This window comes from Bufo bufo, chromosome 7 (genome assembly GCF_905171765.1).
Source record: "Bufo bufo chromosome 7, aBufBuf1.1, whole genome shotgun sequence".
In the NCBI taxonomy this organism is placed as follows: Eukaryota; Metazoa; Chordata; class Amphibia; order Anura; family Bufonidae; genus Bufo; species Bufo bufo.
Genome location: NC_053395.1, coordinates 188,003,074 through 188,021,755, shown reverse-complemented (window position 1 = coordinate 188,021,755; position 18,682 = coordinate 188,003,074). Strand labels below are relative to the sequence as shown.

Sequence of the window (18,682 nt, the reverse complement as noted above, 5' to 3'; positions counted from 1 at the left end):
GAAGGGCATTGTGGATGACACTGTTAAGGGAGCGGAGTGCTATGGAGGTCACAGTTAAGGGGGCAGGTAGACAGACTTAAAAACCCCCGCCCCCAGGTCCTGTTAAGTTATGCCCCTGACCCGGTTAGGCCATGCCCCCTCCCACTCCGCAGCCGACGGGGATTGAAAAAATGAAGGTAAAAATCAACTTCTGTCAGCTGCAGGGGTGGAAGGGACGGTGAATTTCTCCCTGCAGCTCACGCTCAGACAGCACAGTGCTGCTGTCTGAGAGTGAGCTGTTCAAAAGGACTTTCGTACAAATATCTGTGCATATTTGAGGGAATGGCTGAGTTTACTTTAAATTAAGGGCACTTATAAGATGTTATATCATCTTATCATCTTCAAGAGCCAACTAGATGTGTCAACATCCCTCGAAACGTCATTCAGGATCATCTTAAGAACTGTGTTACCGATTCTTGCTTCAAAGTATTCAGAACTGCAGAAAACATGCCATATGGCCCTTCTTGGTACTCAATAGCTTTTTATTTTAGATCTCCAATTTAGAGACTTTTTGAATGGGTATTCCAGCACTAAACTAAAGCTCTCCCATGGCCTCCAAGTATATAAAAAAATTTAAGGCGATTGACCCTGCTGATTCCGTGCCGCTGCCATTCCGATGGAGCCCGGGTCCCCGCTCACTCCACTTCTTGAAATGCCACTTAGCCAGTCATTAGCTGAGGATGGTCATTGCTGCAGCCTTTACTGCCTCGTCGAACAGCAGCAGGAAGTGGAGTTCATCGGGGACCCCTGCACAGTCAGAACGGTGAGTACAAACTCTTTTATTTTTTTAACCATTTGCAGGCCATGGGAGAGCTTTTGTATTGTGATAAAATACCACTTTTAATGGATGCAATTTAACCCTCTTGTTAAGTTTTATCAGCACATACAGTATGTGCAATGTCAAGATTTGTAGAGGACCTACAATCTGACCATGTGGGCCATTCATCAGCAATGAATATGAACGTACGGATGTTGGTGCATCAAGAATGCTGTCCTTGGAATAATTCACAAAATGCATTGCTTTACACAGGGAGGTTTGACATTATCACAATGGCTTGAATTGTCAGACATACATGGTTCATCTCCTCAAGCGTACAGCGCTGTAAAATCTGCATGCATGGTTTCCTCTAGCAGCGGGAACGTTCTCAGGAATACGTAACGCAGTGTATGAGTCACTGAGGAGAAGGCTTCATTTCCATATCATTTATTGCCTGAGAACCAGAATGTTTCCATGAGTCTTTCTTGTTAAGGAAATGGATTTATGTATATCGGAAACAGCGCTACAGTTTAGCCCAAAGCAAAGTGCTGTAAATGACGGTATCTTAAGAGGCACTGAAATGTTTGTGGAGGAATATTCATGTAAAGCAAGTGCATCATGCGGGGATAGATGCATACATAATCCTAGGGCTGAACATACATGAATAACCTCTAGTGAAGACGTAGCTCTTACACCTTCAGAAGACTGGGCCAATTATCACGAACCAGCCTTAAAATGAATGCTCGTTGCATTGGCCTATGTAAATGTGCCACCAACCTGACAAATGAGCAAGTGCATGTTTGCCAGGTCATCACGTCTATCCTGTGGCACCAAACCGTCATATGTCATCAGCACATCGTCCTGTGTGAAAAGGAAATGTAAAAAATTAAAGGGCATCTGTCAGCAGATTTGTACCTATGACTCTGTCTGACCTGTTACATGAGCGCTTGGCAGCTGAAGGCATCTGTGTTGGTCCCATGTTCATATGTGCCCGCATTGCTGAGAAAAATTATGTTTTAATATATGCAAAAGAGCCTCTAGGAGCAACCGGGGCGTTACCATTACACCTAGAGGCTCTGCTCTCTCTGCAGCTGCCACACTCTCTCCCCTTTCAGTGTAAACATCATCACACCTGGTACTGTCAAAGAGAGAGCAGAGTCTCTAGGTGTAATGGTAACGCCCCCGTTGCTCCTAGAGGCTCATTTGCATATATTAAAATATTATTTTTCTCAGCAATGCGGGCACATATGAACATGGGACCAACACAGATGCCTTCAGCTGCCAAGCATAGATGCAACAGGTCAGTAAGTTTCATAGGTATAAAACTGCTGACATATATCCTTTAAAGGGGGAAGAATGATCGTAATGATGATTATTATTCATTCCTCATTCACTTAACATTGCACCGTGTGAAAAGGCCCTTTAAACGAGCACCGATCATCTTGTATATCATCGTTTGGTGCTTGTTCAGGCCAGTGCTGTAATTTTATAATCTAATAAGCACATCTTCCTATGTAAACAGGGAATGTGCTGCCGACGTAATGTAAAAGTATGGGGGGGGTGAACAGTTGTAGTAAAGATGATCCCCCAGACACTTTCCATTGACCTGGGTAAAAGGCCTTTTAAACAAGTGCTGATCAACTTTTTTTTTTATCCTCAATGGTATTTTTTGTGGCACAGAATCAGGTCATGTACAAGGAGGACACTTAGGGAACCAAAATAAATTGCCAGCATATCTCTCTCCTCTTCTATTTGGATGGTTTGTTACAATGTATCACTGTAGGGAAAAGTCTACAACCTACAGTTCAGGCTTTTTGGCGAGCAGAGGATTGGCTATAGTTGATACAATTGTAGCAATTGTAGATTTTAGAACACTATAGGTTGCATGGCTGTAGAAATAAATGTTTCCATTCATTGACAGGAGACAAAGATCTGGAAAATGTTGATGTACTGATTTACAAAGAATAATCTAAAATTGTAACGCAACTTTTTATACGGAATCCATCGGGGAACTGCTCTGTCGGCTGGATATGCAGCCCTTATCTCTTAACTCCTGACAGCTCATAAACACTCTTTTAAGCCATATTCTTATCAAACTGATAAAACTTTAGCTATCATGAGTGTTTATGAGCTGGTATGAAAGTACAGATAAGGGCTATAGATCCAGCCATGAGATCAGCTTCCTTATAGCCTCAGTGAGGGACATTTCCTAAAAATGTTTACACCACTATCGTGGCATAAAAAAGCCGCAAATGATGGCCCATGATATAATTTTGCAATAATTTGCGACTTTTGACTTGTCTCATTACGTTTTTAAAGTGGTGAGAAAAGTGGGCAGGGCTTAACGGGGCGTGGCCTCCCACGGCCAACCAGATTTACTGTGGTTTACGCCACAAACTGGCATCAATAATAGATCAAACCTTTGCCAGCTAATAGCTGGCATAGATTTGATAATCTGGAGCACGAACTGCCTGAAAATACAGCAAATTTATTAAGAGGTCTGTATCTCTTAAGAAATTTGGCGCATTTTGCACTGATGGACTTTATACTAAGAGTAGCATTTGTAACATTGGTCTTAGTATATCCCCCCCCTGGTGTGTAACAGAGAGCAAGCTAGTCTGCAAATGCACTAAAAGCAAAAGCTGCAGAAGAAAAAGTGTTGAACGTTTTTAATCACAAACAAATAAAAAATGATTTTTTAGCCCAAAACGAGTTCCTAGCCTACTAATGAAACAAAATTGAAATATATGAGACATTTTCCATTAAATAACACACCTTACTCCCAGTGTTTTAAATATGTCCCATAGCTTGAAGATTGTAAAAAAAAAATCCAAAAAGTGAAATTTTACATTTTACATTAAAAGTTTCCGTTTTATTTATTTCTATTTTTGCTCTCAGTTGGACTGGCTGAACACCATGCACATCCAGGACCATTCTCAGAATGTAGAAAACATTTGGCTTGCATGTTTCTGCAGTCCCGCTCATATTGAAATTTGTTTCCCTTTCATCTCTTTCCCAGTAAAATCAGCAGTGGGGGCTTATCCTGTTAGCTTCCTTAGAACTTCCTTTTTAGAATTCCCAATCTATTGCAGCACATTCACGTACCGGGAACAAGATGCCTTTTCATGCTGTCAACTTTTTTTCATATTTTTTTTTTTCATCCGAAATGTAAATTAATTCTTGCTAGTACGCCTTGAGAGAGATCAAAGTAGGGGTATTAACCTTGATGGGCCTCCTCTCCACCGGAATCTGCTGCTGAGGCGGGGAGGTTAGTGTTGGGGGGGCAATCTCAATTGTTATCTGTGGCAATTCTCCAAGCGGTGGTCCAACTAGAAGTCAGCATTTCAAAGCTCGTTTTATTTTTATTTTTTACAGTGATTTTATCATTTTACTAAACTTTGAAAGAAAAAAAAGAAAAAAAAGTTTGCCCTGATCTTATTTCATTTAAGAGAGTCTCAGCCTGGTTGTGCAATATTATCTAAGTGGTTTTGACAGCGATTGATCTTAGTCTGGTATGAAGCAGGAAAGCAGCCCCCTGATGGAAATCTCTTAACTTAAGAGATTGTTCTTTTTTTTTTTTTTTTAGGCACAGTCTTTGGGGGTAAGAGAATTTGCATTTTAAAAATAAACAGGCGCCTTTCAAATACATGAGCTGGTGGTCGAGAGATCTCAGTAGGCTTATGTACTGCACAACCCATTGATCAAGTGCAGGAGACAAGAAAGGCTTGAAAAAAAAAAAAAGAATCTAGTTGAAGTTACATTCCCGATGGGTATGGAAATATACATACAAATAGTGATGTCTGATGTATGGCGCTGCCAGACGGAATTTAATCAAATGGGAGTTGACAGTGGATGCTGCTGGGGCGTAATAGCATTTCCATAGAGAAGGCCCACCTACACACCTGCTGATGGAGCAGGGAAGTAGATTGCCGAAACCGTATGTCAAATCAGTGCACATGCCATCAAGTCTTATTTTTTTATTTATTGCGGTATGGACCACCATGGACTTCTTTAGGAAGTTGTAACTGTCCCTTATTTTGCGATAGTTGCGATTTAGTTTTATACCATACAGCTAATGAAAGTCCTTGTAACAATAAAGTTCATGGTACAAATCGGAAACGATCAAATGGAACCAGTCGAGTTGTTAGGGAAACCTTTAGGCACTCTATCAGGACATTACCTTGCTTCTAGTATGTACTGGCTGATTTATTTATTTTGTTCAGTTATATAGCGCTGACAGTGGAGCTCACATTCTAAATTCCCGATCAGTATGTCTTTGGAGTGTGGGAGGAAACCGGAGAAGCCGGAGGAAACCCACGCAAACACGGGGAGAACATACAAACTCCATGCAGATGTTGTCCTTGGTCAGATTCGAACCTTGGACCCCAGCGCTGCCCAGCCGTACAAGCCACAGCAGGCTACAATTAAACTAATTAGGACCGTGCTGTTTAGCCGGTCTGTATTGTTAATGGCCATGCAGTATTGTGGATGCAACATACAGACCGATAAAACAGTGCGACCCTCATTGGCTTCATTTGAACCCGCAGCGGCTCACAAAGCAGCGCAGTTTTGCACGTTACCGCATGGCCATTAACAATGAACTCCGAATATACAATATGTTCGATAATGATAATCAAGTCGTGCACACACGGCTGCAAGGTACTCGGCCTCATGTCTTTAGAGTGAAGGTAAAGCAAATAAAGATTCTGTGAAGATACCACCAGAATTTTTACTTTCTGTTAGGGCTCATGCACATGGCCGTTGCCTTGCCGTTCCATGCATTGGGGGCCGCAATTTGCGGTCCCTAATTCACGGGCACATCTGCCACAGATGGATCCCGACCCATTCAACTTGAATGGGTCCATGATCCGTTCGCACTGCAAAAAAATAGAACATTTGCGGATTGCAGACCCACTCAAGTGAATGGGCTCGCATTTGTGATGCAGTGCAAAAATGGTCGGAGCCGTTCGTGTGCATGAGCCCTCAGGGTGTGAATGGCCAATAAAAGGATTTACAGCATTATTTATTGTTGCATTGTACTCTTTTGAGCTAAAAATCATTTTTTCAATGGGTCTTTATAAAAAAAAAAAATAATCAGCCCCTTCCTCTGTACAGGGTATCTTCTGATACCAGGCTCTGTGTTTATTCCGTCTCGTGTCAAGCAACTCAGCTGACGGCATATGAAGCTTATTTCACATTATAGCTCAATTCTAATCTTACTAATAAGAATGTGGCTTAAATAAGTGTTTATGAGCTGTTAGGAGTTCAGAGATAAAGGTTATCAGATGACGGCGAAAATTTCAAGTGAAAGGAAGATGCCGACAGCTAGGCTAAACCGTAACCATTTATGACAAAATTTGCTGAAAAATATATGTTTTAGAACTGTAGTTGTCACCTGCCCTGCCTTTCTAAAAATGATACTCACAGGCCCTGGTGGGCATGTGTTACTCTTATCTTAATGGGCTTTGCACTGCCAGAGTAGGCACTTAATTTATGACGAGACGCAGACCTCATCATAAATTAGGTCTGTTTATTTACACTCCTGCCCCCTGGCCCCATTGACTATAAAGGGGTCCGGTGGAGATCTGGACGCTACCCGGCAAATATTCCAGCATTTGTCCGGACAAAAAACGCTGCACACATTATAGTAAATGGGGACAGTGGGCATTCCGGTGACATCCGGCAATGCCGGATCCAGATAGCTCCTGCAAGCTGTTCTCTGCCAGAACAACCTGCCTTAGTCCCCTTTTCACACGAGCGAGTTTTCCCGCGCACGTGGAATGGTTGAAGTGAACACATAGAATCCGCACTGAATCCTGATCCATTAATTTCAATGTGTCTGTGTAAACGAGCGTTTTTTCCCGCATCAGTTCTGCGTTGCATGAAAATCACAGCATCTTCTATATTCTGTGTTTTTCACGCAGCCCTAGCCCCATAGAAGTGAATGGGGCTTCAGTAAAAAACGCATCGCATCCGGATGGGATGCGTTTTTCACTGATGGTTGTTTGTAAACCTTCAGGTTTTTTTTCACGCGCGTGAAAAACACATCAAAACGGATTGCACCCACGCGGAAAAAACTGAGCAACTGAATGCAATGGCAGACAAAACTGACTGTACTTGCTTGCAAAATTGTGCAAGTTTTACTGAACGCACCCTGAACGCATCCGGAGCCAATCCGTATAGTTCGTGTGAAGAAGGCCTAAGGGCAGTGTGTAACAGGCCTTACGTGCCTGCTAGGGCACCAGACTGAAATCTACTGTAGCTTGTAGATTGTATAGATTCCAGTCATTATTTATGCCAGTTTCTGGCATAAATAATAATAAATATGTCGTGGATGATGTCCCCGCCCGCACTCTGCCACCCTTTCTTGAACTGGCGAGGGTGACTTTAATGCCAAATCCATGGCTCGGGTAGATGACAATTCTCCCCTCTAGTTCACATTGTATAGTACTATACAGAGTGATCTCGGAGCACTTCATTTCTCTCTTCCTCCCTCTGATTCTAATTTCCTACTACGACCATCAATAAGATCGGAACCTCCTGCTCCTTAGGCCTCATGCACACGACCGCTGTTGTGTTCCGTTCTGCAAAATGGGGTTCCGTTGTTCCGTGGTCCGTTTCCGTTTTTGTTTCCGTGTGTCTTCCTTTTAATTTTGGAGGATCACCAGACATGAAAGAAAGTAAAAAAAAATCTAAGACAGGTTTGCCATGGACGCGGATGACAATCTTGTGTGCCTCCGTGTTTTTTAGCAGTCCCATTGACTTGAATGGGTTCGCGAACCGTTTTCCGCGAAAATAATAGGACTGGCTATATTTTTTTGACGGATGACAAACGGTGCATTAGCCGAAATTTCAACGGACCCATTGAAAGTCAATGGGTCCGCAGAAAATCACGAAAAACGGCACAACGGACACGGAATAAAACAACGGTCGTGTTCATGAGGCCTTATAGTAAGATCCTCTACAACAATATATGGAACCATTTCATTGTGTATCTGTTAAAGCTCCGCACTTCTGGTTCTGAGCACAGCATTATAATTAATTTCAAGGCACGGAGATTAGGTTTATCATCCCCAGCCTTCAGTCTGTACACAGTATTGAGCTTCCTATACTGTATGCGAGGCTATTCAGAGAATAATCCTCCTCAGAGTCCTGAGCCAGCCCGAGATGATATACCGGATGCTGCAATAATGGCTATTTGACTGATTTCTTCATTTAATAATAACTAAATTCTGCATATGACGGGCGCCCGCCATAAATCATTCTCATATCTAACCGATCATTTCTGCGACTCGATGAATGTAACCTGTTAATTTCACACTGAGTGAGCTAAATGTGCAATTTATACGGCATAAAACAGCCAAAAGCAGCTTGTCCTCCATAACTGGAGAGGAAATTATTGTTCTTTATGATCTTTATTTTTGGAAATACTGTCCTTTTTCCCCATTGCTAAACCTGTTGTCAGCTACAATTAAAGGAATAGTAACCTAGAAAAAAATGGGGGGTACAACTGAACGCAAACTCCCCGTAATGATTTTCAGCAAGCCTCAAAAACCACAACTTTTGTTTTAATCTGGCATACAAAGCAGGCATCGGTGCTTCTGAACACAGTGGGGGGAAAAGCTTAGAGGGATTGTCCAGAATTAGAAATACACATCTGCCTTCTTCCATAAACAGTGTCACACCTGCCCTCGAGCGATATCTGGTATTGCAACTGAACTCTGTAGAAGTTAATTGGACTAAACTGCAATACCACACACAAGCTGTGGACAGGAGTGGTGCGGTTTGTGGAAGAAACCAGCTATGTGTTTCTAATCCTGGACAACCCCTTTAAGTGGGAGTGGCTTGATCTCCCATTGCAGAGCTGTGGCCATCTCCACTGTAATCTATGGGAGTTACAGGAACAACTGAGCCAAATAATCCCATAGGTTTCGAAGGAAAGAGCCACAAACATGCAATTATGGCCATCAGAGGATTCCTGTTTTCCTAACGGTATGGCCACACGGTCAGGTTTCCTGATGCAGTTTTAGACGCTAAATTCAGGAGTAGATCATAAAAGTAGATAAAGTATAAAGGATGCCCATTTTTTTTATTCGCTCCTGGTTTCAGCTTCCAAAACTTTATCAGGATACCTGACCGTGTGGCCATACCCTAAGGCCTGTTTCAGACTCTGTGTGTGAGTGTGATTCTCTGTTATGGACACTGCTCTTTTTGCAGGAGCGCATGGCATTATACTGATTTATAATGCTATGTGTCTCTGCATGATCTTACTTCTACAGAATTATGCTGACATAATGCTGTAAGTATAATTCAGTAGATGCAGTATAATGCTGTGGACATCTGCTAAAAGAGCAGTGTCCATAATGGAAAATCAGACTCACACACGGAGCGTGATTTCAGCACTGGACACACTCGTCTGAAACAGCCCTAAGGGAAGGTTCACACAGAGTTTTTTTGGAGGAATTTTTGAAGCAGAGGTGGATCCAGCAGGAAGGAGAAGTATAAGTTGTTCCTTTATTTATATATATGATCCCGCTGGAATCCTCTTCTGGTTTTGGCTGAAAAGCATGCCTCAAAACCTCCTCCTAAAATCTCAGTGTGAACCTACCTTATGAGGTGTTGAAGTTCCAGAAGTGAGTATAAGGACTCATGCACACCAACATATTTTCCGCATCCAATTCGCATTTTGTGCAGGTCGGATGAGGACCCATTCACTTCAATGTGTTCACCTGTGTGCTGTCCGCATCTGTATGTATATTCCGCGGCCACACAAAAAAATAGAACATGTCCTATACTTGTCTGTTTTAGGAACAAGGATAGGACTGTTCTATAGAGGGCAGGACGTTCTGTTCCTCAAAATGCGGAACACACAAGGCTGGTATCCTTGTGGATCCGCAAAAACAGCAATGGCTGTGTGCATGAGCCCTTTTCCATATAAATAATGACTACCAGGGGTGAAAATACAAAATGTTAAGCTCCAAAGCAACCTTGGTTACTAAGTTGGTGGAGGCCCCTAGGTATATGCCCTTAAAGGGGCTCTACACTTTGTTTAAACTGATGATCTATCCTCTGGATAGATCATCAGCTTCTGATAGGCTGGGGTCCGACACCCGGGACCCCCACGATCAGCTGTTTGAGAAGGCAGCGGCGCTCCAGGAGCGCCGCAGACTTCTCACTGTTTACGGCAGGCCAAATGACGTCACGACTAGTATCAACTGGACTGGGCAGGGCTAAGCTCTGTTCATTTAAATGACAACAATAGCGCTCATTGTGTGCAGGTGGCCTTAATATGCCCTTATTGCTCAGAAATAAACTTAAAGGGAACCTTTCATCAACTTTATGCTGACCTCACTGAGGGCAGCATAAAGTAGTGACAGAAATGCAGATTTCCGCGGTGTGTCACTCATGAGCTAAAAGTACAGTTGCAAGAAAAAGTATGTGAACCCTTTGGAATTATATGGATTTCTGCACAAATTGGTCATAAAATGTTATCTGATCTTCATCTTAGTCACAACAATAGACAATCACAGTCTGCTTAAACTAATAACACACAAAGAATTAAATGTTACCATGTTTTTATTGAACACACCATGTAAACATTCACAGTGCAGGTGGAAAAAGTATGTGAACCCTTGGCTAATGACATCTCTAAGAGCTAATTGGAGTGAAGTGTCAGCCAACTGGGGTCCAATCAAAGAGATGAGATTGGAGGTGTTGGTTACAGCTGCCCTATAAAAAACACACACCAGTTCTGGGTTTGCTTTTCACAAGAAGAATTGCCTGATGTGAATGATGCCTCGCACAAAAGAGCTCTCAGAAGACCTACGATTAAGAATTGTTGACTTGCATAAAGCTGGAAAGGGTTATAAAAGTATCTCCAAAAGCCTTGCTGTTTATCAGTCCATGGTAAGACAAATTGTCTATAAATGGAGAAAGTTCAGCACTGCTGCTACTCTCCCTAGGAGTGGCCATCTTGTAAAGATGACTGCAAGAGCACAGCGCAGACTGCTCAATGAGGTGAAGAAGAATCCTAGAGTGTCAGCTAAAGACTTACAAAAGTCTCTGGCATATGCTACCATCCCTGTTAGCGAATCTACGATATGTAAAACACTAAAGAAGAATGAATTTCATGGGAGGATACCACAGAGGAAGCCACTGCTGTCCAAAGAAAACATTGCTGCACGTTAACAGTTTGCACAAGAGCACCTGGATGTTCCACAGCAGTACTGGCAAAATATTCTGTGGACAGATGAAACCAAAGTTGAGTTGTTTGGAAGAAACACACATCACTATGTGTGGAGAAAAAGAGGCACAGCACACCAACATCAAAACCTCATCCCAACTGTGAAGTGTGGTGGTGGGGGCATCATGGTTTGGGGCTCCTTTGCTGCGTCAGGGCCTGGACGGATTGCTATCATCAAAGGAAAAATGAATTCCAAAGTTTATGAAGACATTTTGCAGGAGAACTTAAGGCCATCTGTCCACCAGCTGAAGCTCAACAGAAGATGGGTGTTGCAACAGGACAACGACCCAAAGCATAGAAGTAAATCAACAACAGAATGGCTTAGGCTACTTTCACACTTGCGTTGTTCTTTTCCGGCATAGAGTTCCGTCACAGGGGCTCTATACCGGAAAAGAACTGATCAGGTATATCCCCATGCATTCTGAATGGAGAGTAATCCGTTCAGTTTGCATCAGGATGTCTTCAGTTCAGTCGTTTTGACTGATCAGGCAAAAGAGAAAACCGTAGCATGCTACGGTTTTATCTCCGGCTAAAAAGACTGAAGACTTGCCTGAATGCCGGATCCGGCATTTTTTCCCATAGGAATGTATTAGTGCCGGATCCGGCATTCAGAATACCTGAATGCCGGACCCGTCCTTCCGGTGTGCGCATGCGCAGACTGAAAAAAAGGTGAAAAAATAAATGCCGGATCCGTTTTTGCCGGATGACACCGGAAAGACGGATCCGGCATTTCAATGCATTTTTTCGACTGATCAGGCATTTTTAAGACTGATCAGGATCCTGATCAGTCCTAATGCCATCAGTTAGCATACATTTTGCCTGATCCGGCAGGCAGTTCCGGCGACGGAACTGCTTGCCGGATCTCTCTGCCGCAAGTGTGAAAGTAGCCTAAAACAGAAGAAAATACGCCTTCTGGAGTGGCCCAGTCAGAGTCCTGACCTCAACCCGATTGAGATGCTGTGGCATGACCTCAAGAAAGCGATTCACACCAGACATCCCAAGAATATTGCTGAACGGAAACAGTTCTGTAAAGAGGAATGGTGAAGAATTACTCCTGACCGTTGTGCACATCTGATCTGCAACTACAGGAAACGTTTGGTTGAAGTTATTGCTGCCAAAGGAGGTTCAACCAGCTATTAAATCCAAGGGTTCACATACTGTTTCCACCTGCACTGTGAATGTTTACATGGTGTGTTCAATAAAACATGGTAACATTTAATTCTTTGTGTGTTATTAGCTTAAGCAGACTGTGATTATCTATTGTTATGATTTAGATGAAGATCAGATCACATTTTATGACCAATTTGTGCAGAAATCCATATCATTCCAAAGGTTTCACATACTTTTTCTTGCAACTGTAAGTGGTTGCCGAGAACCAGCATCATAATCATTAGAGCCCAGGCCTTGAAAATAGTCAAATCTACCTGAGAAGAGTCCTGGTTATTCATAATCTCCTGCTCTCTCCCCCATCTGCTGATGATTGTCAGTTCTCTCCTAGAGAGAAAGGGAGAAAACTAGGTAGAAGACTGTCAGCCATCAGCAGGTGGGCGGGAGAGCAGGAATTCATGAATAACCAGGACTCTTCTCAGGTGGCCGTGACTCTTTTCCAGGCCCAGTCTGCAATGATTGTGATGTTGGTTCACAGCAACCACTTACTTAACAACTCACTTGTCTCTACTTTATTCTGCCTTTAGTATGGGCAGCACAAAGTTGATGACAGGTTCCCTTTAATATGTTGAAATCTTGGATGCTGGAGCTCCTCCGTGTCTCTCACCTCTTGATAATAGATGAAGAGCCTGTCTGTCACTCCGGCAGTCCAAATCAAGACTGAGGCGCTTATTTATCAAACTGGTTTTGTCTTTATTTTGGAGTAAATTGCAACTTTTTTGTTGTTTTACTTGTAAGACAAATTATCTGCTACAGGCGAAAGATATTTTTGCACCTGCTATGTCAGTTTCAGAAATCCAGCAGTTTTGTGGCCGTTCCTGTGGAGTACCTTGGTTTGTGGCCTTATTTAACACTGGGAAAGCACTCCAGTCCTGACCTTCCGTAGCTGAGACAGGTGAAAATAAGTCTGAATGTGATAAATTCCCGTGTCTGTGCTAAATTCAACAAGAGCTGTGCGTCACTTTCAGAATTTTAGCTCATTACCTTTAAACAAATAGACGAAAGTGGAGACAAACTTCACATTATCCCCTGTTGATAAATCAGGGCCTCTGACCACTTTCACCTGGTCGGCATTAGGTCAGTATTTTGCATCAGTCAGTATTTGTAAGCCAAAATCAGGAGCAGATGAAAAGTGTAATGGGAAGACCTGTACATCTTTAATGTTCTGGACCCATTCCTGGTTCTGGTTTACAAATACTGAGGAAAAATACTGACTGTGTGAAAGTAGCCTATGGAAATGGCTTCTGTATATTTTTACAAAATGATCACATATTGGCTAGAAAGATTAGTCTATTTCCAAAATAAGAAATGTTAAGAATTCTAATTTAAATCCTCGTTTAACATCCCTATTTTAATTTTTGTCAGTATTTACTTGTCTGTCTCTTTATAGCTTTTAAGGGGTATGTAGCCAGAAAGAATTATATCGTCATAAAAAGCAGCAAACCGGTTCCACTCAAAGATAAATCTCCAGAAGGGACAGCTGCCATTTACAGCAGTGGAAAATGGTAAGTAAATATCGGAAATAGGAATAATAGTAATGTGGCGCACTGGAGCAACAAATGACCATGCGAGGTGCTCACAGTAGAGTAGGCTCACCCTGTCTACTCAAAAAGATTCCAATTAAAAACAGAAAGAACTTGGCACTCTCAGATACTAGAACCAACAATTCATTTATTAAAACCAATGAATAAACATCACCTATACCTGCCCCATGCATGGAGTAAATTCATAAAACCACAATGAGCAATTGGAAGGTAAAATCATAAATAAAAGGCCATAGCTGATACTATGCGCCAGCAATATTGTATCTGGCAGCAAAATAGAGAGCGCAATTTGGAGTCCCAGCAAATAGATAAAGTGCACCTAGTGCGGAATTGCCTGTCTTGTCTTGGTATGATCACCAATAGAAACAATGTCTCTTTCTCCAATGAATAAATTAATAAATCTTACTCCAATACATAGTTCTTTTAAGTGCAGTCATTCAAATAACCGCTCATTCCAATATGGGCTTATTAATAGATACACTCACTCCAAACAGAAGCACGTTGGTATACCCGTGCTTATCACTTCTCCACCGTAGATACCATAAACAGCGGCGTCCCGCTATGGTGAAGTGTCAGCGGCGTCCCGCTGAAGCACAGTTCACTGCGTGCTTTCACAGTGCTTTTTCTCTTGCCGACATATATTTGGAATGTTCTTACCATATATTGATGTCTGTGCCCAAATGCCACCCTAGACGCTGGTCATATAGTGAAAAGGACCGGTGTCTTGCGAGTTGTGTCCGTCTGAACTCCCACGCCAGTGGCTTGTATTCACGTGGACCTTAGATCTTGCTTACGGTCTTTATTGCAACTTCGTTCATGCCAACTCTCGCGCGGCAGACGATACTTAGATAGGCACTTCAACGCAAACTTTTGGCTCCATCACAACTTGAAGGTGGTCCTTTGGGGGATTTAACCAGACGCGTTTCGGGGCAATAAGTGACCCCTTCCTCAGTCTGGATGGAGCCAAAAGTTTGCGTTGAAGTGCCTAAGTATCGTCTGCCGCGCGAGAGTTGGCATGATCGAAGTTGCAATAAAGACCGTAAGCAAGATCTAAGGTCCACGTGCATACAAGCCACTGGCGTGGGAGTTTAGACGGGAACAGCTCGCAAGACACCGGTCCTTTTCACTATATGACCAGCGTCTAGGGCGGCATTTGGGCACAGACATCAATATATGGTAAGAACATTCCAAATATATGTCGGCAAGAGAAAAAGCACTGTGAAAGCACGCAGTGAACTGTGCTTCAGCGGGACGCCGCTGACACTTCACCATAGCGGGACGCCGCTGTTTATGGTATCTACGGTGGAGAAGTGATAAGCACAAGTATTCCAATGTGCTTCTGTTTGGAGTGAGTGTATCTATTAATAAGCCCATATTGGAATGAGCGGTTATTTGAATGACTGCACTTAAAAGGACTATGTATTGGAGTAAGATTTATTAATTTATTCATTGGAGAAAGAGACATTGTTTCTATTGGTGATCATACCAAGACAAGACAGGCAATTACGCACTAGGTGCACTTTATCTATTTGCTGGGACTCCAAATTGCGCTCTCTATTTTGCTGCCAGATACAATATTGCTGGCGCATAGTAGCAGCTATGGCCTTTTATTTATGATTTTACCTTCCAATTGCTTATTGTGGTTTTATGAATTTACTACATGCATGGGGCAGGTATAGGTGATGTTTATTCATTGGTTTTAATAAATTAATTGTTGGTTCTAGTATCTGAGAGTGCCCAGTTCTTTCTGTTTTAAATATCGGAAATAACTTCTGAGCGTATGCACAGAAAATCCAGCCTATTTTACAACAAATATTCTCCTGGAGTTCAGTTCAGCTGGCATTCTCCATGTTTTTTCATTTGTGCCACCTCTCTTCTTACGCCAATATTTCCTGTCCAGATCTCCTGCACAGATAGAAATGGGCGTTCAGCCGTCAGCTATATCATGTCTATGACCACTGATCAGCAGTACACTGCCAATTTTACTATTTGAAGTATTTGACAGCAGAACAATTTCCAATCTAAATAAAAGAGCAAGTGCTGTCAGCGACATCTAGTCAAAGTAATGTGTTAAACTTTTTGAAAGAGAAAATAAAGTAAATAGGAGATGGATATTTGTTTGTCTTGTTTGGAGCCATGTAAAATTATATATTGGGGAATTGCATGAATAGCAATTTGCTAATATAACGTTACATTTGGAATGCTCGTTATCTGGTGGATTACAGTATACTGTTTAACTCTTATATAAAACTCTAATATATGATCTAAAACCAAAGCTTCACTTCTCCTCTACTGTATTTTTTGATTTATAAGACACACTTGATGATAAGACGCACCTAGGTTTTAGAGGAGGAAAATTCATCAGAACTCAGATGAGACCCCCATATTAGAACCTCCAATTAGACTCTCATATCAGATCTTCAGATCAGAACTCCAAATAAAATCCTCAGATCAAGACCTCAAATCAGACCCCCATATCAGATCCTCAGATCAGACCCCATAATATCTCCATGTTAAACCCCGATATCAGACTTCATATCAAAGCCCCTTTAGACCTGCATGTCAGACCCCCATCAGAACTAAAAATAAATAAACTAACTTACTTACCGCTACTCTGTGGGTCCAGTGGTCTCATTGTGCATGTGCTGCATCCTAACACTGTACACAGTCAGGACAGTGCAGAGCAGTGCCTGGAGAAGACCAGGGAGTGAAGCCAATCACTCACCGCTTGAAACGCATCACTCACGGCTCCCAGCGACTCCAGCATACTAGTGAGCACCTCCATAATGGAAGTACTCACTAGTATTCACTTTATAAGACGCACTGCCATTTCCCCCCCACTTTTGGGGGGAAAAAGTGCACCTTAAAAAGCAAAAAATACTTTAATTCCTGCTGCACACATGAAATAATTGTTTTCCCACTATATAACTTGTCCTATCTGCTGAATTTTGTATTAAAGCAGACTATGGGGTTGTGTGACCCTTCTACTATCTCTAATGGGCTAATATAATGTCATCTTATGTGTGTCTTTCCAGGTCCTTCACAATGTGCATTCATAATCTTGTTATGTAACTGTTTATTACATGTAATGTGCCTGGTTCACCAGCAGGTAAAATGGCAGAGCTATCCTTAGAGAGAATCGAATTCGAAATTACCATTCCATCCTTTGGTCAGAAGTGGGCCAGTCCTGCTTGCTACCAGAAGGAGGTGGGGCAGTTCTGGTTTGTTCTGGTTGAGACTCCATGTTGGAGCTGCCAGGATTCTAACCTACATTTTGGCTGAACATAAGCCCGACTACAAGAGTAAAGTGCAGCATAAAGAGGAAACAAAGACACCAAGTTAGCTTGTCAGTACAGCAGAGTGAGAGAAATATATAGCAGAGTTGAGTTTGCCTGCCAGTTTAATGCTAAAGCCTGCTGGAACCAAGACAAAGCCTGAAACTGTTTGGAAAAAACGTGTATTCAAGTAAAGCCACCATTGAACTTCATCTCAAGGTCTGGACTCAAGTTATTTCTTCAAATCCCTCAATTATTCCCCCTATTTATTGCTTCGAAGCCAAAGCCTGGGGTCCAGCCGTATCCAGGGAGGAGCACTGTTACACACATAAAGAGACATTTAGGCCGCACTACACCACTCGGCATTCCTACCAAACCTGGGACCCGATATAAAGGGCCCTGGGGGGAGGCCGCCCGTTGCAATTTTGGCGTCACGAAACAGGGTCTACTTTTGCATCTGGAAGACCCCCTCTATCTGTAAAAACCCCTACAAGAGACTTTATAGCATCTACTTACTGCTGGAGAGTGCATCAGTTGCAGCACTGTGGCAAAACAGGGGTTAATCTGCCATTTTGGATTTGGGCATCCTGTGTTGAGAGGAAGACATCCACCCAGCAGAGGGGAGGGAACCAAACAGCCTGCCTCCACAGAGGAACCATTCTTACAGCAGAATGAACTAAAGTGCTCAGTACAAGTTCCCAGGAGGACAGAGAAACGAACTGTACCCCTAACAGGAAGTAGAAGTGTGGCCATTTTGGAAAAGGGAAAATACAGTTCCTTCTTCCCTGGATCCTGAGAAGCAATGTCCAGAGGTCTGAGTGAGTACTGCTGGGGAAAATAACCTTGCTAGAGACTGTTAGGGACTATAATCTGCCTGCCAGAGCATCATACTCCCCAAAATTCAGCAGTTGCAGTGACTCTTAAAGGAGCCACACACCAATTCTGCTGCTGTTACCCATAGCAGCGTGCACTTAAATGGCATTTTAGCTTACACTGACACCTCTAGTCTGGTACAGGGTATCAAAAGTCATGTCTGACAGCGAAGATAGCACCTACTTGGACCACAGTGATCCATCATCAGCAGCCACATGCATCATGCCTCTTACTATGCCATACTAGTTTGGGGCGCCTTTGCTCCCACGTTATTCAGGAGAACCTCATTCACTCAGGGAATTCTATGATAAAATGTTGGCTACGTTTAAGCTATATTTAGTATCTCAGGACCAGAGAGTGGAAATCCTGATTGACCAGTTACAGGGAGCTGCACTCCAGAGGTCAAGTCCTGGCTTCGGCCAGAGCGAAAAACAGCTGAGCAGATACTCGACCCACTCAATACCACCTTTGAAACTAGGACTGCCTCTGAGCTTAAGATGCGCTTCTTTGGCAAGCGACATCAGTCAAAGGAGATTTTGAGAGACTTTGCCCTGTCCCTGCAAGAAGCCCTGAGGACTGTTATCCACATAGATCCCCATGAAGCTCAGTGACAAGATCAAACCCTCAGAGAGCAGTTTATTGAAGGTGTCCTCAACGAATCCCTCAAATGTCAGCTGAAGATGCTGTCAGCTCAGCACCCAGATACCCCTTTCTTGGATTTTAAGGAGCTTGCTATCGGCATCCTGGGGGAGAGTCACCAATCTGAACCTCCCAAAAACAAGAA

The 18,682-nt window shown here is 42.7% G+C and overlaps 1 protein-coding gene across 1 annotated transcript in view; it reads left to right on the top strand.

Annotated features, from left to right (window-relative positions):
- The window catches only part of MYO3B (myosin IIIB), a 386,918-nt gene that overhangs the window by 329,704 nt on the left and 38,532 nt on the right, over positions 1-18,682 (top strand). Inside the window, exon 29 of the mRNA XM_040441512.1 lies at positions 13,597-13,711. Coding sequence (XP_040297446.1) covers positions 13,597-13,711 — 115 coding nt within the window. The remainder of the gene's footprint in view (positions 1-13,596; positions 13,712-18,682) is intronic.